Raw genomic sequence first — 25,455 nt, forward strand, 5'->3', positions numbered from 1 at the left:
CCTAGGCTATAATCTGGCAGCATTCCACACAAAAGGGAGGACAACATCATATTATTGTAAAGGCAGTGTTTATTAGTGAAACGGGCATACATCGATCATACCATTTTCCTATATTGAAATTTCAGTATTCACATCCTCTAATTTATCACAATAGCAAAAGTCAGTGAAAGAGGCAGGCCAAAGTAGGCCTATTTATCACATGAAAGAAGTCATTTTGTTCAACAGTTGCATTTTCTATGTGTTAACACTGAAAATTGCAGACTGCTATTGTTGGTATCAATCCTCCACGATATATCTCTCTGATGCATATTTATACCTCTTCGCTATGACGATGAATATCAAGAGGCCAACAACTGTTAGTCCAGTGAGAAGGAAGAAAAAGTAATCTAAGTAGCCTTTGTTTATCTCGTCAGGGTACCAAGGGTCTGAAAAAGAGATGATATATTTAGGTTAATTTGACCGAGATCATGGAAGTAGCATTTTGGGGAAGTTGAAGGTTTCATCCATTTGTCTTAGCGATTCTTTACCCAAAAGCCCTTCCTAATCCTAGACTGTGCCATGGACAGAGTAAGGCTGCTCGATCCTCAACTGAACAGGTTCAGGAAGCAGTGATGAAGTTTTGCTATGGTTATGATCTTTGTTGTAGTCAATCAGAGTCACACTTTAGTTATGATGGTTGAAAGTAGGTCAGTCAGAGTCACACTTTAGTTATGATGGTTGAAAGTATCAGTATTTCAGTCCAAGTCACACTTTAGTTATGATGGTTGAAAGTAGGTCGGTCAGAGTCACACTTTAGTGATGATGGTTGAAAGTAGGTCAGTCAGAGTCACACTTTAGTTATGATGGTTGAAAGTAGGTCAGTCCAAGTCACACTTTAGTTGTGATGGTTGAAAGTAGGTCAGTCCGAGTCACACTTTAGTTATGATGGTTGAAAGTAGGTCGGTCAGAGTCACACTTTAGTGATGATGGTTGAAAGTAGGTCAGTCCAAGTCACACTTTAGTTATGATGGTTGAAAGTAGGTCAGTCCAAGTCACACTTTAGTTGTGATGGTTGAAAGTAGGTCAGTCCGAGTCACACTTTAGTTATGATGGTTGAAAGTAGGTCAGTCAGAGTCACATTTTAGTTATGATGGTTGAAAGTAGGTCAGTCCGTGTCACTCTTTAGTTATGATGGTTGAAAGAATGTCAGTCCGAGTCACACTTTAGTTATGATGGTTGAAAGTAGGTCAGTCTGAGTCACACTTTAGTTATGATGGTTGAAACTAGGTCAGTCCGAGTCACACTTTACTTATGACGGTTGAAAGTAGGTCAGTCGGAGTCACACTTTAGTTGTGATTGTTAAAAGTAGGTTAGTTCGAGTCACACTTTAGTTATGATGGTCAAAAGTAGAATAAGATCATGAAGATCTTGGTCAAAGGACAGTTTGTAAAGTAGTTAGTTCTGAACTTACTGTTTGCTGTGGCTGCATTGACTATTATCACCAGTAATGAGCTAGTATATTGTCCCAACCCGATTGTCACCATGTAGATACCAGTAACAACGGCTTTCAGTGACTGTGGAGCTTCCTTGTAGGCAAACTCTAACGCTGAAAGGAGCAAATTCTCATGATGAGAAAGATAGTGGTTCTTTTATATAAGTAGGAGTTTGATATGCGAGGAGCTTCTCATGTGTGACTCACTCAAGCCCAACCTACTGTGATTGTGACTGGGTGGCTTTGAAATCTCTATTTGGGATATGAGGTTGAATTTGCTAAGTCATGCAAGCTTGCATCTGTCTTAAACTAATAAAGAACTGGTACTGTCTTTGCCAGTTTTTTTTTATGGAGACTTCCACGCAGTTCAAATCATACACACATGTGCATGAGTCAGATATTCCATTTTAAAAAACTGAGTACAGTAACCCTTTTAATGCAAATTATTTTATACCACAAACCATACATTGGCAGAAATATTTCTTACATGTTATCTCCATGAAAACGAGACTTATACCATACAAGGTAAATTGTGGCACTTGATACAGGACACTCAGGTGGGATGCGTCGAAATATTCTCCTCCGACTTTCTGTCTGATTACGCCATTTTCCTTGATGTCGACTTTCCTGTAGAATTCCAAGATTCCGGCAACTGCTACTGATATGGAGGCAAAGACGAAACCCAAACCTGAAGAGAAGTAAATTTCCAACATGAGCTCTAGTTTTGAGCAATTTTAAGTTGCACATCATAGTCAAAGTGACAAATTAAAGGACTTCGTCTCTTCCAGCATTTGTCAAGCTGAGGGTAGATGATCTGTCTAGCAGCGAAACCATGACATGCACCTACCCATTCTGACTAAAGGACTTGGTCTCCTCCAACATTAGTCAAGCTGAGGGTAGAAACCAGGACAGTAGTGCACCACCAATTCTGACTAAAGGACTCCTCCAGTATCAAGCTAAGGGTAGATGACTCTTGTCTCGCCGCAAAGCCAGAACAGTATATACATCTACCCATCCTGACTAAAGGACATGGTCTTCTCCAAAATTTGTCAAGCTGAGGGTAGATGACCCTGCCCAGCAGCGACACTAGGATAGTATATGAACCTTTACCCATTCTGACTAAAGGACTTGGTCTCTTCCAACATATGTCAAGCTGAGGGTAGATGACTCTGTCTAGCAGCGAAACCATGACATTATATGCACCTACCCATTCTGACTAAAGGACTTGGTCTCTTCCAACATATGTCAAGCTGAGGGTAGATGACTCTGTCTAGCAGCAAAACCATGACATTATATACACCTACCCATTCTGACTAAAGGACTTGGTCTCTTCCAACATATGTCAAGCTGAGGGTAGATGACTCTGTCTAGCAGCAAAACCATGACATTATATACACCTACCCATTCTGACTAAAGGACTTGGTCTCTTCCAACATATGTCAAGCTGAGGGTAGATGACTCTGTCTAGCAGCGAAACCATGACATTATATGCACCTACCCATTCTGACTAAAGGACTTGGTCTCTTCCAACATATGTCAAGCTGAGGGTAGATGACTCAGTCTAGCAGCAAAACCATGACAGTATATACACCTACCCATTCTGACTAAAGGACTCGGTCTCTTCCAATAATATTTATCAAGCTGAAGGTAGATGACCCTGTCTAGCAGCAAAACCATGACAGTATATACACCTACCCATTCTGACTAAAGGTCTTGGTCAGTCCTCAACATTTGTCAAGCTGAGGTTAGAAACCAGGACAGTATGTACACCTACCCATTCTGACTAAAGGACTTGGTCTTCTCCAACATTTGTCAAGCTGAGGGTAGATGACCCTGTCTAGCAGTGGAACCAGGAGTAGGGTGCCTATGCTCACAAAGTTGTTTAGCGAGGAGGCTGGGAGAGTGATGTCACCAAGCTGTAAGTTCATCCTTTCGGCTTGCAAGAGAAAACTGCTGTTGAGCTGAAACAGGGAAGATCAGATATTGATGAGCTCAAATATAAGCTGAAGAATTTCAGTTTGTGGCTGAAGAATTTCAGTTTGTGGCTAACTTGTCAACTTATGTATCTTGTTTAGATTGCCCATACTAAAGACATCTTAGAAAATTGCATTCCCAATGTTACAGATTTTAACACTCACCCACTGAAACTGTGGTGTTGCGGACCTGCAATCTCTGTATCCCTAAAAAGAGCCAAAACAGTGCCCCAGCAGATGTATCCAATAAGGGAAATGGTGTGGAAATTACCTGAGCAAAAATGCACCAAAATATGATTCCAACCAGGAATATGGGGAAAACACCTCCCAACATTTTCACATCTTCAACTTCCTGCTTACTTCTGGAGCCACCGTTGTTGATCTTGGCATAGTCAAGAAAGGATGATAGCTTTTGCTGAGGTCTTTTACACTTATACTTGTTGTTTAAACCTTCACAGATTATATTGCATGTTGAAGAAATCTGGCTGCCTAAAATGAAACAAAAGCCAAGTTAATCAAAACACTAAAAGCCTCAAACTTTGAGAGGTATATTGCTCCAGCATCAAGATCCATTTCATGCAGTGAATTCAAATGAGTTCAATTAAAGCACATCCAACACAGTTTCCCTGATTCTTTGTGTGTATTAAAGCCAGAAAACTGTGCATGCCGGTTGAAAAAGGGACTTATCTTGGACATTTTGCCCTTGTCTCCATAAAGCTAAGTTGTGTTACCTTGGCAGAGGATATTTAGACCAAGCGGGAGTGTGTGGGGGGGGGGGGAAGTCTGGTGGTGCTGATGCCCTTATTATGAATGACATCCAGTATTGAGCATCCTGAGGAATCAAGGGTTAACGTGTGCTCCTCAGGCCCTGCAAACAAAGCCCACCTCCCTCCCCCTTCCCCCCAAGACATTTCCCCTATTGGCTGAGGCATACAACACTACCTAAATTTCGCCCAAATTCATATCATCACCACCTACATTGAGGCTACAAACTATTATGATGTGACAGCAGTTAGGAAATGACAATAAAAGAACTTCAGACAGTACACACTCTCTACTATATTTTTTAAGAGGCTGATATATTTCAGGCAAACCTCCCACCAAGCTTACCTTTTGGTGGCATGACAACATACTGATTTTTGGCACTAACAAAGTATATCACAGCCATTGTCATGGTTACTGCTGGGATGAAATAACCCAGGGCAAAGTCTATCTCTTGTTGAATGTAGACTATTCCGGTGTAAGCGATTGTTGCTCCGATTGTAATGCACCAGTAATACCTAGAAAAAGACAAGTGCTTGTGTAGATTTTAAGTGGCCTGTTGTTGTACTTGCGAAGTTGTTCAAAAAGTTGGTACCGTATTTTGCTGCGTATAAAACGCACCGGGGTATAAAGCGCACCCATTGAGTCCGTAGACAAAATCCAGACATAAGGCGCACCTACGTATAACACGCAGTACTTCTGAGATGCCCCCTGCCTATCTTTCCTTCGTAAAAGCCTCGCTTTGATGTTTAACATCAAAGCGAGGCTTTAAAAATCATGGCGGCACACGATCAGCTGATTTATCGATTTAGATTTATCTCGCATCTACGCTCTGAATATTGCCGCTAAGGACCCTCAAAAACATTTATAGAAGTAACTGAAATGATAATGAGGATGCTAATATGTATTGCGTACAGAACAGGCGAGTTAGCATCAGTGAACTATGCAAAGTGCATCGATATTCCCGATTTTTCTTTCGTGCAAAAATATAAAATGCGCCGACTTGGTTGCGAGCCAAAAAAGCCGTCAAAAGAAATGAGTTGATGGAAAAAATCTTTTGATCATTCGGTGGCTTCCTAGGTCTAGGCCAGAGATAACACGCACCTTCGTATAACGCGCACCCCCCGATTTTAGGGCTTTCTTGGGTCAAAAAGCTGCGCCTTATACGCAGCAAAATACGGTATATCATTGTTTGGTGACTAATGATAAGGATGATTGTTACAAACAAGTTTTAGGTAACTTGACTCTAACTTTGACTTGGTATTGTTTTCTTAAGTTAAGCCCAGTAAATATAACACTAAGTTATATTTAAGTTCAAGATAAGTGCTTTTAAACTTGGCATTGTTTTCTTAAGTTAAGCCCAGTAAATATAACACTAAGTTATTGTTAAGTTCAAGATAAGTGCTTTTAAACTTGGCATTGTTTTCTTAAGTTAAGCCCAGTAAATATAACACTAAGTTCAAGATGAGTGCTTTTAAACTTGGTATTGTTTTCTTAAGTTAAGCCCAGTAAATATAACACTAAGTTATTGTTAAGTTTAAGATAAGTGCTTTTAAACTTGTATTTGAACAGGGCCTGCCAGGTCCAAAATTGTGCCAACAAACATTAACAAAATGCAACAAATCCCAGTCTGAAGAATAGCAAGGAATTAATATCTGCAAAATGAATCTGGGTGGGTTGTCAATTTCACATCTTAGCTGATGGCACCTTTGCATCCTCCCACAGCAAGCTTTTGCTTTGTATCATTCCTAAAATATACACAATCTTTGTGTGAATGAGTGTATTTCAGAAACGATCAGAAGGAACGTGTAAGGAGGATGCAGTTTTATGACAAACTTTCTCAACTTACCATAAGAAGAACGTCTGCACCGCATTTTCTCCGACATGGTCAACTTGAGAGGCACCAAATGGACTAAAGTTGGCCTTGATACCTCCTGTTGCCATGGCTACCAGAAACAGGCCTATGAGGAAAAAGGTCCGCCTGCCTGCCTGAGGATAACAAAGGTAGAAGATGGCATTGTCTTCAAATGAAATGACTAGATTGGATGTAAAATGTCTGGGAACAAATCCCTTAGAATATTGTCCCAGGGTGACTTGTCCATGGGGTAAATTGTCCTTGGTTGTGAACTTTACTGGAAAAATTTGTCAGAGATGGCTCCTCTCTGGTAAAGTTGTACTTAGAATGAATTTTCTGTGATGGGATTATTATCTACTGACAGTAATTGTCCAGGAGGAGAAATGCTGTCTAGGATGTGGTTTCCTATGTCGACCAATTTATGTCTCCCCTGACTTTCCTTGGAGAATTGGTGGTGTTGGGTGAGCATAACAGTGAGTATTGAATACTTACCAGTGGCATTTCATAAGGTCCTATTGTAGTGTAGGTAAAGGCAGCTGCTGGCAGGAAAAAAGTACCTGGGAGAAGAAGAAGCATGTGAATTTGTGAGGCCCAAAAGATGTTTTTCCACTACTATAGTTTTGATTGTAAATTGTGAAACTCAACTTGAGGTCTTCAGATAATTTGTGGTTAGTGATCAATGCAACATGCACCACTGGAGACTGCTGAGGATGTCGCAACTCAAGTTATCACTAAATTGAAATGGGCCTTGGCATTTTCTTAGTTGATTAAACATACCTAATACGTGAAGAAGCACACTGGCTAGAATTGTGTTGTATTGTCCCATGTACGAATCAGCTATCCATCCACCAAGCGGAGGAACCAGGTAACATGTCCCTGTAGGGAAAAAGACAAGGAATCATACTTTTATTGTAGCCCAAGACCATGATAATGTTGAAAAATAGCTTAGACGACTAAAATGTATAATAGAAGTCGGAAACAAGGACAGTACTAGACAACAAATCACAATCAGGACAATTTCCATCTCAGTTTTGTTCTTGAGGACATGAATTCATCCTCAGGAACAGTGAGTTTCCCTGGATGGACAATTTGTCCACAGGGACATTGGCTTCAACCTAAAGTTTGTCTTGGGGACAGAATGTCCTTTTTTGGACATAATGTCTGTGTGTTCTGATTTGAAGTACAATCTTCTCGGGGATAATTCATACAAGAGGAGGCTATATCCAGTCGTTCTTGAAGACAAGCCACATCCAAGGACACTATGTCCATGGCTAAAGACAGTCACGCCTAAAGACAATTTACATCCAAGGACCCTATGTCCTCATGTTGTGCACAGTACTGATGAAAGTCTTCAAATGAACAGAAAGTAACTTGACATCTGTTCCGAAGGAATTATGACGTCACGGCCATCCGCGCGTCATCGACTTTTAAGTCATACTTCAGCGTCAATAGAAAGGACGTTACGGAACGTAAGGACAGAACGACTTCAGTAACCATTCGGATCGGACGACAAGTCTTTGAACTCCTCTACCATTTCTGTATATTATATTGAATAACACCCGATTTTCCTTATTATATGAGTTTTCTTATGTTCACTGCGGAACAACATCGACTGACAACTAACCTGCAAACACCATGCTGATTGTGACGGCATCGATACTGTCAAACTTGAGAATGTTTGTACAGAACATAACCAGGTTCGCGGCAATGCTGTGATATGTCAACCTCTCACATAACTCGGTGATCGGAATCCGTGTGGCGAGTAAAAACTGTGAGCGTCGTCGTCTCTTGTCTTCACTGGGCGTGATCATGGGTAGAGTTTCGGTTTCTTCCTGAGACAGTTCCATGATGATGTCACAAGAGATATCGTCATCGTTAATGGACATTTCTCCTCTTTTAGTGGTTTCTAAAAGTCTATATGGGTTTCAATGGGCAAAGCTGTAAAATTGAATGGCTAAAGTGATGATGATGACTTAACCGTCGCTGTGAATTACGAAGGCTACGAAGAACACATCCAGTCTTGTAATCTGAAGCCCATTGTCCTGTAGTAGAGGACTGTCCTTTTGTCACAACTAACCAAGAGTTACAGGTCCTGTAGTAGCTATAGAGGACTGTCCGTTTGTCACAACTAACCAAGAGTTACAGGTCCTGTAGTAGAGGACTGTCCTTTTGTCACAACTAACCAAGAGGTACAGGTCCTGTAGTAGATGACTGTCCTTTTGTCACAACTAACCAAGAGTTACAGGTCCTGTAGTAGAGGACTGTCCTTTTGTCACAACTAACCAAGAGGTACATGTCCTGTGGTAGAGGACTGTCCTTTTGTCACAACTAACCAAGAGGTACAGGTCCTGTAGTAGAGGACTGTCCTTTTGTCACAACTAACCAAGAGGTACAGGTCCTGTAGTAGAGGACTGTCCTTTTGTCACAACTAACCAAGAGTTACAGGTCCTGTAGTAGAGAACTGTCCTTTTGTCACAACTGACCAAGAGTTACAGGTCCTGTAGTAGAGAACTGTCCTTTTGTCACAACTGACCAAGAGTTACAGGTCCTGTAGTAGAGGACTGTCCTTTTGTCACAACTGACCAAGAGGTACAGGTCCTGTAGTAGAGGACTGTCCATTTGTCACAACTAACATAAAGGTACAGGTCCTGTAGTAGAGGACTGTCCTTTTGTCACAACTAACCAAGAGGTACAGGTCCTGTAGTAGAGGACTGTCCTTTTGTCACAACTGACCAAGAGTTACAGGTCCTGTAGTAGAGGACTGTCCTTTTGTCACAACTGACCAAGAGTTACAGGTCCTGTAGTAGAGGACTGTCCTTTTGTCACAACTGACCAAGAGTTACAGGTCCTGTAGTAGAGGACTGTCCTTTTGTCACAACTAACCAAGAGGTACAGGTCCTGTAGTAGAGGACTGTCCATTTGTCACAACTAACATAAAGGTACAGGTCCTGTAGTAGAGGACTGTCCTTTTGTCACAACTAACCAAGAGGTACAAGTCCTGTAGTAGCTATAGAGGACTGTCCTTTTGTCACAACTAACCAAGAGGTACAGGTCCTGTAGTAGAGGACTGTCCTTTTGTCACAACTAACCAAGAGTTACAGGTCCTGTAGTAGAGAACTGTCCTTTTGTCACAACTGACCAAGAGTTACAGGTCCTGTAGTAGAGGACTGTCCTTTTGTCACAACTGACCAAGAGTTACAGGTCCTGTAGTAGAGGACTGTCCTTTTGTCACAACTGACCAAGAGTTACAGGTCCTGTAGTAGAGGACTGTCCTTTTGTCACAACTAACCAAGAGTTACAGGTCCTGTAGTAGATGACTGTCCTTTTGTCACAACTAACCAAGAGTTACAGGTCCTGTAGTAGAGGACTGTCCTTTTGTCACAACTCACCAAGAGGGGCACTGTACAGCATTTAAAAGACGGACTAGTCACAAATCCCAGAAGAGAGGTCTAACACAAATATATTGAATGCTGTCCTCACCTCATAGTTTTGGGTCAATCATCCTAAAGCTTGACACGTCCTAATGGACGCAAATAGGCCTACCATAAAAACAGATATGTCTTGCTTATTCATTCTCGTAATATGTCACAACCTAGTACATGCTCAACTGCCTGGAGACAGCAGTTGCCGGACAAACATTATCAGGACAATTACTAGCAATATACTGAAAGCTGTCTCTATGTCATAACCAAATACCTAGCCCAAGAGGGACATACTGATACAATGGGTGATATGAATAAAGACTAGCAAATGCTTTTACTCCGGTTTTGTACAGGAAGGCCTAGTGTTAATGTACATGGAGATTTAGATAAAAGTCTAGCAAATGCTTTTACTCCAGTTTTGTACAGGAAGGCCTAGTGTAAATGTACATGGAGAATTAGATAAAAGCATTTGCTAGTCTTTATTCATATCACCCATGTCCAAGAGATGTCCCATCAGGTTGGTCCTTTTATACCCACCTTTTATAGTTCTATCAATGTTTGACAGAACAGAGCCTCCGAGGAAATAAAAGCAGGAAACCAACACATGTAACTATGTTCCAATGAACTTGGTGATAAGCTGTTCATAGTCGAGACTTGAAATCCGGAACAAGTTTTAACTACCCACAAGATCCTGTAGCTATCAATTGAATCATGCGGATGTGAATCTTACTTGAAATTGCCTATGGGCTATTGCATTCATATGATAGTGAACGGTATGCATGGCATAATGATATAGGCCCTTCACTATTCAATCAATGAGGTCACCAGGCCAGGTGCAGTCAATTACATGTATGACACATGCTAGTGGGGACATCTGGGAGCAATGACTTAAATCACAGCCTTCGATTAGGAAACCAGAATTTTAGGCACAACAGTCGGATGTCTTGGGAGCTCCGATGAACATTCGAAGGGACGATTGAGTCAAGAGGCAATGGGTGATATGAATAAAGACTAGCAAATGCTTTTACTTCAATTTTGTACAGAAAGGCCTAGTGTAAATGTACATGGAGTTTTAGATACAAGTATTTGCTAGTCTTTATTCATATCACCCAATGAGACAAGTAGTACATATTCCCAAATCTCCGATGTGTACAGAAATTGACTAGATCTTCCGATACTATGCGACACAAAAAACACAATGACCCTAAGGCATCGTTGTCTTTAGACCAGTGATTTATTCAAGCATAAACAACCAATGGTTATTATAAACTCTACAACTGTGCCACTTTTAAAGCATGTCAGCAAACGCGGGAAAAGTAGGTATGAGAAATGAGGCAATACAACGCTGCCATTTTCCCAAGTTGTTCGAGGACAGATGGAGGAAGGGCAATTTTGCTCGCATGCTTCACAATTGGCAAGTATTCTCATGTGAAATGTACAAACTCAGATTAACCTCAGACACAAATCCGCATAAATAAAACACCAGTGAAAATTTGGCAGGTTTTTGTAAGCAAGGCAAACAAATTGAAAATCTCAAATTAGGCCAAGTTTACATAGAAGTCACGTGTCATGACCCATGCGCGAACAAAAGAATTTTCATAGTGACACACAGATGTTGGAAATTACTTCTTCATCACATGTGTGAATTGTGACAAGTGACTTCTATGTAAATGCAGCCTGAAAGTAAAACATGTGTCAAAAACGTTGCGTTCGTTTTTTAATTTGGGCTGAATATACATGTACAGTACTGAACAATACGTAGGAAGTGGAATAAGTGGCCCCAGCAGGAGATCAGAGAAGGCCAAGATTATTATTTATACGCTGTACAACATACAACACAGATTTTTATGGCTCTGCATGGCTTCACATTACATGTACATGTACATGTATGAATCAAGATCGAGGCATATCCTGATTTCCCTAGCCAGCCACTTTTTCCAATTACTACAGTATATGTACATGTATGATAACAGAAGATCCAATACATTCTAATACCCTGAAAAGATGTATAAAGCACTTCAGTCTAAAAGCATTACCACCAGAATGGAAAATAAAGAGAAGTCTAGCCGATGCACAGAACAGTTTAACAAAATATTTACACAAAACTTCCTTAAAGAAAACAGAATAAGTTTAGACAAAAGTACAAGCACTGTACATATAATGTACAAAAATATCAGAGAACTTATGACAGACAAAAGTGTCACTGTGCACAAAGAGAGGACTGCAGATACTTTCTGAACTCTACAATTTTGGACTTCGAGAGCATCATTACAAAGAACTTTGTCAATTGTTTGATTGATGACGTCACAACTGACAATCACGGGCAGGTTTCCAACGTGATTCTATCAGGTTCTCCCTGTGTCTTCTGAAAAAATTCTGAGTGCAAAAATGTATCGGAGCAGAGGAATTTGCAGCTGTGATCGTAACGATGAAGAACTGGCCTGACGTAACCGACGCTCATCACCAGGAGGTTGATCGAGGAAAAGCTCTGGTGGCAAGTTTTAAACTGCTACATTGAAAACAAATGATACTACATGTATGCATCAAGTCTAGCAGAGCACAAAGTTTTACGCACGCGCTGCGAATCCATTTGGGTCATGCACTCTGAAAGGCCTCGGTCACACGATGTCAATGACTCTGCAATGGAAAATATGTTTTCAAGCCTTGCGATGTTTTAATGCGATGGCACATGTAACTTTGAGCCATTTTAGAATACCTTACTGTGGGCCCTTGGTTGCCTCATCAAGACAGTGCAGGCAGACCTCAAATTACGTCTTGGGATTTGGTCAGCATTTTTCACCTACACCAGCTGACTTGATTAGACAACCAACGACCACCAGCATTGGTAATAATTCCTTAAAACTTCAAATGGACAGCTCTGCAAATGTCTGAAGCACACATTATGTCACCAGACGAGACGGAGAAAGGTCCAACATCCATGTTATTGTTTGAAAAATACCAGGTGGCAGCCCTTTACTATTTTGTGGCCAGGTCACTCCCAAAGTCTCCTATTGAAAATCCATGAGAATCTGGTTAGACAAATGAGACCCCATTGCACAAGATACTACTGTCAGTCAGTGTTATTAATGTCCTAGAATCGTTGATTTGGTAAACTACACATTTCACACGAGTCTTTCTCAGCAGGGTTTAGGAACGTGCAATGGCTACAAGTCCACTTCTCAGCGGTGCTACCTATTGGCGGTAAAGGTGAAGCGTTTGGTCCGACGAATGAGCCTTGTCTCGAGACGGGTGGTGATGGCACTGAAAGTAGATAAGAGTAAATGTTGCATCCGCTTGTTTGTATTTGAGGCATCAGTTTTTATGATTTATTTCTGACTCCTCTTCCAAGACATTTGAAATGTTGGGTGTACCGTTTTTTTGCCAAATGGCTCAACTTCCACTCAATATTATCAATAAGCAGCAATGTCTACAAACAAATTTCTGATACATTATGGACAAGGACCTGTGGAAGAGAGCCAACAAAGAAGCAGTTAAGAAGAACCAGTGGAACTCACAGGGGAAGAGAAAGAGGGGAAGACACAGGAACAGCTGGCAACTGGACCTGGAGAGTGACATGATGACCGTGGGTCACTTGTGGCAGGAACTAGAGACAGACAGTGGAAGAAAGTTGATGGCAACCTATGCTCCCAGAGGAGTGAAGGGCTTAAGTAAGAATAGGCAGAATTGAATGTAACTTCCGTGTATCAACACCGAAAGTTAAAACCTACCTTGAGAGTCTAAGAGATGCACAACAGTTTGCCACTCTTCCGTTCGAGACCAGTGATACGCTATGTCCTCATCTTTATTCCTTACTGCCTCACACAGCCGACCCATTTTCTCTTTGAGTGGTAGCATATCACAAGTAGTCATAAATATTAGCACATGAAAGTCTGACGTGGCTGCCAGGAATAAGTCTGGCTCTGGGTACTGATGCATATATGTCGCAAAGGCAGAAAAGTCCTGAAAAGAAAAAGTGGCAATAATGAGAAATATGTGAGACTATTTATGATGAATTACTAGGTCAGAGGGACACATCATAAGAATTACTTCTGGGACTGACTACTGACTGGTACCATTTTAACTCCAGGATGCATTGAAGCAATGAATACTGGGCTAGCTTTCTTGCTCAAGGACACAGCGGTGGTCCTTTAATTGAATTGAACATGCATCAAAATTACCAGTTCTAAACTTACCTGGATTTCGCCTACATTCGCCCTATTCTCAACGGGAAACTGCTTTTTATTCTCTGCAGGAACAGCAAATGTGTGTATAGGTTCTACTGGAAAAGCAGCAGGCATATCAACCAGCAGGTACTCCACGGGCAGTGGCCGGGCTAACTTTGTAACCTCATTGTTGTATTTGTCCTTTTGCTAAAAGAAAGATCGGCAGGTTTTGAAAATTCGTAACCAGAAATTCAACTTGTTTTAGTCTTGGCACTAGGGGAAAGAAATATCGGTTTTACATCTCGTTCCAAGGTCCCTGGTGATATCTGTGTTCGGTAACAAAACCACAAAATATATTACTGGTTTGTTGATTCCTTGACGTAACCTAACTTCATTACATCCTTTGTTGGCAACAGACAGTCATCTCTCAAAAGGGCCATTTTACATATGTACACTGGTCATATCCTAAATAACCTTTTGACTTACTGTATAGAACACATCAGGAATATATTGCTCATTTGTCGATTCTTTGACATAACCTAACTCCATAACATCCCTCGTCGGCACCAAGCAGTCATCTCTCACGAGGGCCATACACTGGTCAGACACTTGATAACCTTCGAAATGAATCTGATTATTTGTGTCGCCTGCAAATAAACGAAATTTTTGAAGTTGGTGGAATGATGAGCCTGTATCCAATCTTCCATCGATTTGCCGAGAAAGGTGGTTGGCCTTGACTTTGGAGGTGGGAGGTGGGAGACCCTCGGAGAAGTTGTTGATGATTTCACAAGGTATGGCAGGTGCTCTGACTTGATCCTCTCTTGTGAAGATCTAATCGAACATTCTTCACTGTGAGTAAGCACTATAAACCAACACCACACTTTCAACACTGACAAAGCGACTGAAGCTATTTCCAAACACTGTATGAACTGGCCTTACCTGTGACAAGAACTGTGACGAACTTTGATCCAAAATGACCATCAGAAGACAATTTACAAGGATTAGGATATTTATTCTGGAATTCTGCCGCCATTATACACTCTTCAGCACTCAAGAAATGAGAATCCTAAAAAGAAACAGATACTTTGATAATACTCAATCAGATATGCAAGTACAGTGTACCCTATTCCTACATGAATTACAAGCACCTGGCAATGTTTGTCATCCTTGCATACTGGGAAGATTTTCCAGATGGTGACCCCGAAGGGGACCTATTTCCTCCAAGAACGTGGCCCTCTCTGTCACATGACTTAGCCAGGATCGACCCGGAATTGAACCCAGGACCTCAGAGGTGACAGGCGCTGTTGATTCCACTACGCCACTACGACAGCCAAAACAATAATGTGTTTTCAATGTCGATCACAATCATGCTTACCACACTTCCTCTGAAACATTTGACAGTACCCTTTTTCAGATCATCAGCCACCAGATCAGTGAATATCCAACCAACTCGAATAAGACCCAAACTCTCTGCTATACTGTCAACGATGCCTTCATTTTCGTCTTCCAATAACTCGACACTGTTCGGCGCATTTTTCTGCAAACACAAAAATTGATGAATTATTTTCAACAACGTGAAATCAATCAGAAGAGCACAGATAGCAGCAAGCAGGACCAAATTCTGTTGGAACTTCTACAGAAGAAACTAAAGTGATAGATACACGTGTATTCTACAACCAAAGAGGACAGAAGAAGTTATTGAAAACAAGAGGTAAGGTATTGAAAGTGGCCCAATTACAGCCCCATCGAGTGTAGAAAACAGCTGGTGGTGTGCAATAATGTACACAGAGGCTATGATTGTACTGGGGGTTATAATTGTACCACCTTATACATGTACCTTACAATGAAAGTAAATACAGTAGAACCTCCCTTAGCGGACACCTCTCTATCAAGGACAACCTCTCTATTAAGGACACTAGTTTTGGTCCCAAATTGGTTGTTTCTATTCAATTTGACCTCTCTAATCAGGACACCTCTCTATTAAGGACAACACTTTTCAGTCACGAGGGTGTCCTTAATAGAGAGGTTCTACTGTAGTTATGTAGGCAGACATGTCCACAGCAGGTGGCAGAGGCAGATCAGCAACTAACACAATCAAAACAAGGAGAGGCCAACAATCTGAAACATATCGTTTTGCATCTGGAACTATTTGATTTTGATACAGAAATCAGGGTACTGTATGATTCTTCCCCTGTTCATTTGTAGTTCTAAATTATTTGGTTGAACTTGCTTGTTGTATGATTTTTGGAAGAGACATTACCTGAGGTGGTTCATAGATGGCAGCAACAGTAGCTTTGATTCCAAGCGGGACGTCTTTATGAGGCTCGTATCGGCCGTAGAGGATGCCTATTCTTTGGTTGCCCGTGAAACGCCAGTAATTCAAGAATCTCTCCACTATAACCGGGTTCTCAAAGTTTATGTAGTCAACGTGTCTATATTTCTGTAATGACGAAAAACATAACAATTTAGGGCCAAGACCACTTGCTTTAGATTGGTGTACTGATTCAGAGACCTTTTATATACCAAAGAGATAGGATGCCAAGCTCTCTACCTAAGTTTTGTGGGTTTAACACTTGTTGAGACAATCACCAGTGTTTCCTCTTCAGGGGAATAGGGAACTTGCTTCCCCCTCCTCAAAGGGCAAAAGATGGAAATTAAGTGACTTAGACCAGGAAGTTTACCCAAATCACCAATCTCCTTGCTGATTTCCCCACTGGAAAAGACTGATCACCGTTTAATACACATTCTTGAGCAAGCTACCTGAACAAAGAAAGGTATACTATAAGGACCTCACAATACCTGAATTGGGATCCCCGACCATTCCTTACCTGTGTCTTGAGTGTGACAGCATTTGGTTGACATTTAGTGCAGATACCTCCCGGCCATGGCAGATGCTCTGTACAACCTGGCTTGATTTTACAACTCAAATTCTCTAGTGTGGCAAACTTTCCTCTGTAATAAATTAAAACACAAAAGTTCTCAATCAAAAAAAACAAACAACTAAATCATGAACTTATAGGACTGAGTTTAAAAAAAAAGATGAAACTAAAAAACATCTGAGCGGTGTGTTTCCCAAAAATGAACAAAAAAACTTGGAAAATCATTTTTAAAGAGGTCGAGAAAGAGGGGTGTCTGTCCTTTGTTTGTCTGTTGTAACTTGTAGGGAACACTGCTCTTGATGAGTTGAAGGGATGCATGTACTTACTTATCGACACCTCCTGTGAGCTTCCTGATGTAAGAATGGAAGGACAGGAACTTGATGGGCGGATCTCGGCTTTTCAGATATGCTTCATCATACGGCTGGAAAAGGGAGATTTACATTACAATCAAGGTACCGGGTAACACTTCAGAAGTCCCTGGTACTCTGACCTTCTCATAAAATGAATGAGAACCATCCAGGAGCTTGTAAATACTAGCTGGCATTCACATTTCTTTTGCATTTTCTCAGGTACTCCAATGAAATTGAGAACATGCAAAATTAAACCTATTTCAGATTTGGTGCAAGATTCAGGTTAAAATCAATGCCAAGGTTTGGGTGCCCTGTTCTACTCTTATACTAACTCAACTGCTTGACCCACAGCTCTGGTTGAGGCAGCCATATATGCTTTATTCGGTTATATCCTCAAGTGGCCTTTTTTACTGTAAGTGGAACATCCTCAGGATGTCCAGACCTTCTTGACAGAAGATACATCAAGTTATAACTACAATACTCATTTTAATCACATTTTAAAAAGAATCTTAACATTTCCCTGAGTGATACGGCTAAGTCAAGGGGTGGGTTTTTCGTATCACAAACTTGCATTAGGAAATCATATTTTTCAAACACGCACCTCTAGTGGGACACAATGTAAACATTTGCCTTGTGGTCCATGTCTGCATCTGAAAACCAAATAAAAAGTTGTGTATAGTGGAACCTTCCTCAGCATACACCTTGACCAGCAGTTCTCCATAGGATTGGGAAACTGAATGGATACTTAACTGAATTTCTAGTATTCTAGGACACATGATAAAACATGGATACTGGTATTTGATGGAAACACTGATATTCTAGGACACATAAATTTTGATGAAACGTACAGTTGTTCATTTTTGCTCCTGTCTATTTTTCCGGATTGTTTTTCGAGAATTTGGTCCACTTCATCCTCTATCACCTGCACCTGCTTCTTTGCGGATCCAGACATCGACCTCGAGTTGTCCCCAGCAATGAGAGACCCTCTCCTGGAGCCGTTCCCACTGATGATGGAACCCTTGCGGACTTTGTCAAAGAGACTCTCAGATTCTCCACTCCCTGAGGCGCCATCTGAATCCAGGTAGAGCATGTCCCCATGCCTGAAAACGGAGAAGTTGAGACATCAAAGTTTCAATTTTAGTTCTGGCATTAAGACAAACGCATCACAAACGAAGTTGCCCTGTATGTAGACAAGTTTAGCAACTCAGTTTTTTCTGCAACACAAAACAATGCAATTTCCCAATTATGATTGAAAACTAGGCAATCTTAAGCACTTGGCCTGCTTTTGCATCCTGAACTGAAATATAATGTGTAGAGAATCAGATGAGTAAAAAATTTCCGTTTTGTGACTACACCAATACCTACTTGATTTTCAGGACACTCAATGTCTTTGACTTCGTAGGCCTAATCTCCCCTGTTTTGTTACGATTCTGGTAAATTGTCCATCCGGTTGATGCAAGAGAGAAATCAGATTTAATCTGAAAAAAGAATGACAAGGTTTTTCAATAAATGAAACCACTAGAGTTGTTAGCAATGCTGCAGAACAATTGCACCAGGCAGTGGAATTCTGTGCAATTCAGGGTTGATATGATTCATGATTTAATGGCAAACCACATTCTCACTATACCTTATCAAGAAAATCTGTGACCCTCTCAGAGGGCACTGTCTGGATTCTTTTGGTGCCATGTTCAGGTGACTGCACTCGTACAATCTACAAAGAAAAAGAAGCAATCCTTATAAATAGCAGGTTCACTTTTGACAAATTCAAAGCCATCCCAGTGGAATGATTTATCATGTCAAAATGATTTGTCATGCCTGGATTAACTGAATCAAGTGTTGTCATGGTCATTTGGACTTCTTTCTTTTGTCTGTCCCTCCAACATGCATCATGTATGGCCGGTGATACTGATGACATCAAGTGAAACCACTCTATTATCTGTCATAATAGCCAGCATCAGCCATGACTTCGTCAATACGTATCCATGCTGCACCACAGCAGAGAAGATAGTATACTCTGCATATAGCCTGCTGATAGCAAAAGCGGGCAAGCCAAAAACAGGCCCGTATGACTACGGTACGACACTGACTGACAACGACGGTTGGGAACGTGTACCGGGTACGTCTCAACTCTCATAGGTGGAATCCTTGTCACTACCACTGCATCAGTGCACCAAGATGTAGTTGCAGAGATGAGAAGTTGGAGCAGTTTAATTGTGCAATCAATGACACTGCATTTTATTTTTGATGCACTGAACATACATACATGCATGCACTACACTGTGGCAGTGCTTTGCCCTGTAGAACATTTGTGAATGCAAATCGAGCGAAAAACGGACAGAAATACAACACGATCACCCTTTTTTGAATGAGACGTTTTGCTTACCATTGACTTCGACATGTCTGTTGTATTCAAGAAATATTTTCAAGTTTTATAAAGACGCAGGCAACGAAAATTGCAAGTCACAAGTGGCAAGTCTTCATCGTTCGGCAGCCATTTTTTCCGGAAATTGCCGAAGTGAAGCACCTGTCAAAACCAAAGACTTCACCACGATAGGACTTTATTGCTGCCTATTTATTATACCTGGACGTTTTACTGACCACCATGCAGAAGTTGAGTTAGTACGGATGACTAGAATCATCCACATGCGCTGTTTTAGGTTTTTTGTGATTATGATGTTTGGTCACGTGACCTCAGCTAGACGACGAATCCAAGATGGAGGCCAAGAGTGTAAACATTCTGAAAAGCATGAAAACTGAAGTGAAAAACAAAGGTATATCGTCTTGTTATGTAGTCATTGATTAGAGCATTCAATTCAGTTTACTCTTGTGTACCCTATTCAACATATCGATCAAATGATTTACTCCTGCAAATGATGAGAACATCAGGTAGCCTGTTATTAAAGGGACAATGTTGGCAGCAGTATGAGCTAGGGCAAGATAAAGTTACACAAAGTCGCCAATAGGGGTCTCTCACATCTCTCACAGTACGTCGAAATGATTCATGCTCTAATCCGTTTGAGACTCAGGTATGTGCTCGCCTGTTCTCGGTCCATTCCGAAATGTTGGAGATCAGGGAGTCGAATACACCACAGGCTGCCCCAGCCCAAGCCTGCCTCAGCAGTGTCAGTGACTGGGTAACTGGTACTTAATGGCAGCCTGCCGGGCACTACATGCAGACCACAGTCAGACAGTTTCCATTATTTCCATTTCAGTTGTGCTGCACCGGCCTCCATCTGGAAAGCCATCGGGTAGTTCGTCCAATCAGCGTAATCGAAGATTACGGATGCCACTTCCTCCACAAAATGATGAGCATGTGAAAGACACAACTAAGGCCAAAACAGGTGTGCCAGTTTCATGTCCGTCCCCTCCCACACTTCCAAGGTCTCCATCTCCATTTGGAGTAGAACGCATCCGACCACAATCTGCAACTCCTATTTTATCCTCTTTAAAGACTGCTAGTGCTAGTGCTACATGTACTCCTGATAATGATATTGCCAAAAAGCCTGAGAAAGTGTTCTTTTCTCCAGTGGTGGAAATATTAAATCCTCCAACACCAAAAGTGTCAGCTTTTAAAGTGAACAATTTACAGCTGGATTTGGAAGAGAAGGGCCTACCAGTGCAGTCCCTTCCAGAAAAACCGCTTGTCAAAAAATCGTGGGGAGAAACTAATATCGCATTTGGACGGCAGACTGGTAACTCTGATATGATGGAAAAGTTTCTGGAGAATAGCAGCCAATCTAAGCCAAAACCAAAACCTACCCGTCCTTCTAGTGCTCTTGCATACAGTCAAACTCAAAACTTTGGTGCTTCTAACAGTGACAGTTTCTCTTTCAAATCATGCAAGGAAAGGCCTGCTTCTGCAGCATTACCTAGAAAAAGCAGTTTAACTTGGACTGGAAGCAATTCGGAATCGGATAAGACGGAAAATGTGTTGGAGCCGTTTGTTTTTGGGTTCAAGTCAAATAAGGTCATATGTGGAAGTGAAACAGATCTGACCAGCGTATCAACAACTGATGAGTTTACACCTTACAAGATGAGTGAACCTCCTGCAGAAGTCATGAATAAAGAGCCGGAAATGACCAGTGTGGTCCATCAATGCAACAGGTTAGTTTGAATTCTGAGTACTGGCAGTTAGTCCCTCATCTCATGGTTCTAGTTTTGGTGAGTTTTGCTCAGGTTAAGTCAGCAAACTACAAAGCTTAAAACAAGGAATTTTAACCTTGGAAAAAACTGAAACGACAGAAATATGAAAAGTTGCAGCCTTCCTTGAAGGGCGATACTGGGGTAATAAAAGAGCTACAGATACTTATATTCGAAACTGTCCTTGGTGGAAACAATGACTGTCACTGTCATTGTCAAAAGGTCAGTGTCACAAATAGTACCTGGCAGCTCATAGAATCCGTTGGCTTCGCTTTCAAACATTTGACATGAATGTGATGAATGAATAATGGCGATACAAGTCCGATGGCTAGCCAGCATTAATCAACACAACTAAGATGTTTAAACTGTTGTCAATGTAGTTTACATGATGTATGAATTTCAGGAATGTTCCACAGACACTGCATCCTCTAATTCCATGGTTAACAGAAGGTCTTCCTCTCCACTGGACGGGTATGGACTCCTCTGATTGTCTCATGTTTATCCCATCACTACAACGCCACCAAGATGACCTGCCTGTAGTCCCGGCTCCACATGGCTTGACAGATGAACTGCCCTATAAAGAAATTATATTGCCAAAAGAAACTTGGGTGAGTAAATGTTGAGAAATCTTAGACCTGCATTACAGTACTGTTATCCAGGAAATGTAAGCGTGCATTTTAAATTGTGTTTAGACATTACAGATATGCCCGGAATTACAAAGTCGCGAACAAGAAAATATTATTATATTTTAAAAAGAGGAACCTCCATATTAAGTGCACCTTTGGGACTCTGACACATGCTGTCTTTAAAAGTGAGGTGTCTTGATTACTGAGTTGAAATTGCAAAGAATCGACCGATTTGGAATCAAACATTCTCTTTCATGGCAAACTTTTAATAAGGTGTTATTCACTTCATTCAGTTCTTCTCATTTTCTTTCCAGAATCCCAAGAAATACACGCACCCCAGTTTTGTAAGTATTCTGCTGTAGTAGAGAGGTTATGTAATGCCAACAGTCTTCTGACAGGAAATTGGGAGATCAGACTTGAACAACATCAGTCCTGAATAAGCCATGTTGGCAACAGTGAAACTGTAGACAGTCTCCAGAAAATTTGAATCCAGTGAACAGCTTGAACGTCTTCCTGTTATATTGTAAAAATGCGTGGATGACTGAAAGCATGCACCAGTACATCGAGTAGATGCAGATGTAGTGAGTCAAATCAAACTTGTTCTTTTCAATCTGTCCTCTGTCACTTTCAGAAAAAAGCCCCAGAATGGCAATGTAAACACAGTAAGACGGAAGTCCGCCTTTACAACAAAGAGGGAATATTACTTTACGAACGATATCAAGGAACAAGAACTAAAAATGTTGTAAGGAAGGAAATAGCAGAGTTAGAGAAGCTTATGAAAGGTAAGTTGTAGTTTTGCCTGCGATGTCTGACCTAAAAATGGTGGGAAAAAAGTTCTTTCAAAAAATCCCCCCAATTTTTTCTCTCAAACTATTTCTACCTTTAAATTTTTGAATTCTTACTAAGCTTAATCTAAATGTAGCATGAAATAATATAAAAATTTTATGAATCAGTAAACATGATGGACTAACATTGTATTTCGTACGTCCATAGAATCTACAAATACACGAGAATTTTGCCCATATTCACCTTTATTTCTTCCCCTCCAGGTATTGGAACTGATGGTAGTGATTGTATGGTTGTCCAGCTACAAGCAGATATCACTCGAGTACGCAAAATGGTTGAAGACACCCTCAAATTGGCCGCTCACCCGTAAGTGTCGAAGCTGTCACTAAGTTGTGACAATGGTTCTTTGGTTCTGACAGGGCTTGGTTCCTGGATTCCCTTCTGATGTGTTGAGGTTTGTACAGGGCTATTTGAATAGTACCGGAGGATGAGGATGACCTTGACAATAATTGACCAATAGCTCTTACAATGTGCATGATGCATCACTCTGTCAATGAAAGTGACCTTGCACAGTCACTGTTCTGATAGGTTGCAAGTCTGTGTCTTAGAGTTTCTTCAGCTGGGTGTTCTTCAATATGTCTGAAAGTAGATTTTGAAGAGATTTCTGGTCTGCTGAGCAACCTAAGGGTGCTGATATTGGTTCTGCCACTGCCTGTGTTTTCCCAGTGCAATGTCCACTCCTATTTTACAGTATATACTTCTCTATGCAATTGAATCAACCAATGTTTCACTTTTCAGACTGTTCAAGAGGCCTGTTACTCCAGAGCCCACAGATTATGTAAGTTTGATTTTGCTCACCAGAGTGAAGTAATGAGTTTTGGTGATGCTAATATAGCCAGATAAATATTTGGCGGGACATATCTAGGGCAGGGACTTCTGGCCTGCTAACAGTCTTGACTGAGGTCCGTCACAGCCTTGTAGGATATTGGGTGACAGTCACACCAACTCCAGAGACAGTCACAATCGTGAACAAAACACCACACAAGTGAGTTTTGGCTGTACACACATGTTAGAAGTATTTTCCACAAAAGTTCCATGTCAAAATTCCATCAAGACTTGTGTTTCGTTGCAGTTTGGCTTGCGGAAGTTCTACCAGGAACACGATGAGATAATGGAGGAGATAAAGCAGCAGCATTCGATATGTGTCCAGGAGTTGGCTCTGATAGAGAACACAATGGACTTAGACGAGGGACTGAAACACTTCAATAAAGTAGTGACTCTAGCTGAAGCTGGTATGAGTTGATGTTGTATCAAAATGTACTCGTAGTCAAAGCACTTGTAGAACGAAATGCATCAGAATACTTAGAGTGGATCCAGGATTCAGTCAAAGAGAGGGTACTTGGCTTATCTGGTCAATTTCTTTCAAAATTTATGTCAGATTCGAAGATTTCCTGAAATTATGGAAGCGGAGGCATCACTCAGCTTGGATCCTCTGATGTATGTCTCAGACAGAGCATCAATTGGTGAAATGAATGTACCGGTAGTCCAGTCTCTCTTGCAGTGGTTGTCATTGAACAACTGAATATGCCCTGCTTGGTATACTCCTTTGCAAAATTTGAATCAGGGCCACAATTGGTAGATATTTCATGGCTGTGCATGCGTGTAAATGAGTACTGTAGCCAGAGTCTGGTATGTGGATGCAGTGACCTGAGACAAAATCTAGAAACTTCTGCCAATTGTGACAATTCAAAGTGCTCAAAGGAGTATTACTGTATTACAGTTGTAATGATAAATCCTTTCCTTCCATATTCTGTGACCATTAGCCATGGAGATGGTCTTCAGTCAACTATCCACAAAGGCGTGTAAAACTTAAAAGAAGAGTGTGTGAATTAGTAGGATGTATTCGTCAAGATAATGTGTGACCCGTCACAGCAAAACCAGGCGCTTGTCGCACAGAAGAAGAGCCTAAATGACACCAGAAGATAATGGAAGAAATTGATGTGCTCATATTTCACAAAAGGCAGACAATAGAGAAATGAACAGACAGTCCGTCTCAACCTGCCAAGCTCGGAGTGACATGCGCCTGGTTTTGCTGTGACGGGTCACATGTTTTCTACTCCCAATTTCACAAGTGATTGCCAGGAACCATTGGCAGTAGCTTTAGACTCGGTACGCAGCTGTGCTTTCATAAAACAGCAATTTAGAAGCATTTGAACAATGCGAGTGTACCAATGTACATGTATTTTTAAGTTGCAGAGGAATTCGTCTTTCACTTCAAGACTTGTTTCAAGTAATTTGGTGTAAAATCAAGTGATACATGCCATTTTGCTGACGGCAGGCACTTGTGAAATTGGGAGTAATCACGTCTGTTAAGAAAATTATGCAATATGAAATGCACTGTGCTGTTTTGCTGTGTGAGACAATTAGAAATTTAAAACATTTACACGGTTATTATGTTTGTTAATGTTGTTTTTTGCATCAAAAGCTTATCATTTTTAGGCCTAACGTCCGTCCAAAGGCTGTTTCCTCAACAGTACTTCAGGCTACACGTAGTTGTAAAACTTTACAAATTTTCAAATTGAATTGTTATCTGACGATTTATTACAGATATTGTATGTTTTTTGATAGAATTGAAAATGTTCTGTATTTGAGAAGCAAATTCTGTATTCCACAAGGTTATCCTGTCAGTGATGTGCCGTGTATTTAATCTGCTTTGTTGTTGAAGTTGTTGAGTGACACGTATTGTCTCAGTGATATTTTTTTAATGAAAGTTTCTATCTAATAAATGCAATTAGAGTGAGAAACTTGTTTTCTTCTGTTTGTCATTTGTCACAAAATCTAGAAATGTTCTTCCTACTTTTTCAATTGTGGCACAGGTTTAAAGTCCACAAAGTAGTACAGGCCAAACATGGAAGGGGACGTAAAGGCGTCTGAAAGTGAACCTGTTTCATCAGAATCTTAGCATTGCTCAGCTTGTTCTGTTGTCGAATGTAAACAATCAAGTACTTATGCTTTCCTTTGAGTGCAG

The 25,455-nt window shown here is 40.9% G+C and overlaps 4 protein-coding genes across 4 annotated transcripts in view; 2 read left to right on the forward strand and 2 right to left on the reverse strand.

Annotated features, from left to right (window-relative positions):
- Positions 1–25,455, forward strand: part of LOC135487636 (uncharacterized) — a 69,936-nt gene that overhangs the window by 38,056 nt on the left and 6,425 nt on the right. The gene's annotated exons all lie outside the window — the stretch shown is intronic.
- LOC135498746 (solute carrier family 15 member 4-like) lies at positions 63–10,278 on the reverse strand. Its single transcript, XM_064789147.1, has 11 exons — positions 10,021–10,278; positions 7,686–7,999; positions 6,839–6,937; positions 6,554–6,618; positions 6,056–6,195; positions 4,555–4,724; positions 3,716–3,933; positions 3,246–3,432; positions 1,959–2,159; positions 1,451–1,585; positions 63–425 (listed from the first exon to the last, which is right to left on the reverse strand). Exons 2-11 carry the CDS (start codon positions 7,945–7,947, stop codon positions 277–279), a joined length of 1,626 nt encoding a protein of 541 aa, XP_064645217.1. The 5' UTR covers positions 7,948–7,999; positions 10,021–10,278; the 3' UTR covers positions 63–276.
- On the reverse strand, positions 10,705–19,376 carry LOC135487612 (nuclear protein localization protein 4 homolog). The gene is made up of 14 exons (XM_064771572.1): positions 19,259–19,376; positions 18,503–18,586; positions 18,241–18,353; positions 17,724–17,975; positions 17,477–17,525; positions 16,852–16,946; positions 16,475–16,598; positions 15,907–16,086; positions 15,022–15,183; positions 14,586–14,712; positions 14,133–14,293; positions 13,677–13,853; positions 13,212–13,443; positions 10,705–12,744 (listed from the first exon to the last, which is right to left on the reverse strand). Exons 1-14 carry the CDS (start codon positions 19,271–19,273, stop codon positions 12,575–12,577), a joined length of 1,941 nt encoding a protein of 646 aa, XP_064627642.1. The 5' UTR covers positions 19,274–19,376; the 3' UTR covers positions 10,705–12,574.
- On the forward strand, positions 19,585–24,332 carry LOC135498753 (uncharacterized). Its single transcript, XM_064789159.1, has 8 exons — positions 19,585–19,646; positions 20,088–20,979; positions 21,419–21,623; positions 21,956–21,985; positions 22,273–22,423; positions 22,691–22,793; positions 23,226–23,265; positions 23,560–24,332. Exons 1-8 carry the CDS (start codon positions 19,589–19,591, stop codon positions 23,728–23,730), a joined length of 1,650 nt encoding a protein of 549 aa, XP_064645229.1. The 5' UTR covers positions 19,585–19,588; the 3' UTR covers positions 23,731–24,332.

Source organism: Lineus longissimus, chromosome 1, assembly GCF_910592395.1.
Source record: "Lineus longissimus chromosome 1, tnLinLong1.2, whole genome shotgun sequence".
Taxonomy (NCBI): domain Eukaryota; kingdom Metazoa; phylum Nemertea; class Pilidiophora; order Heteronemertea; family Lineidae; genus Lineus; species Lineus longissimus.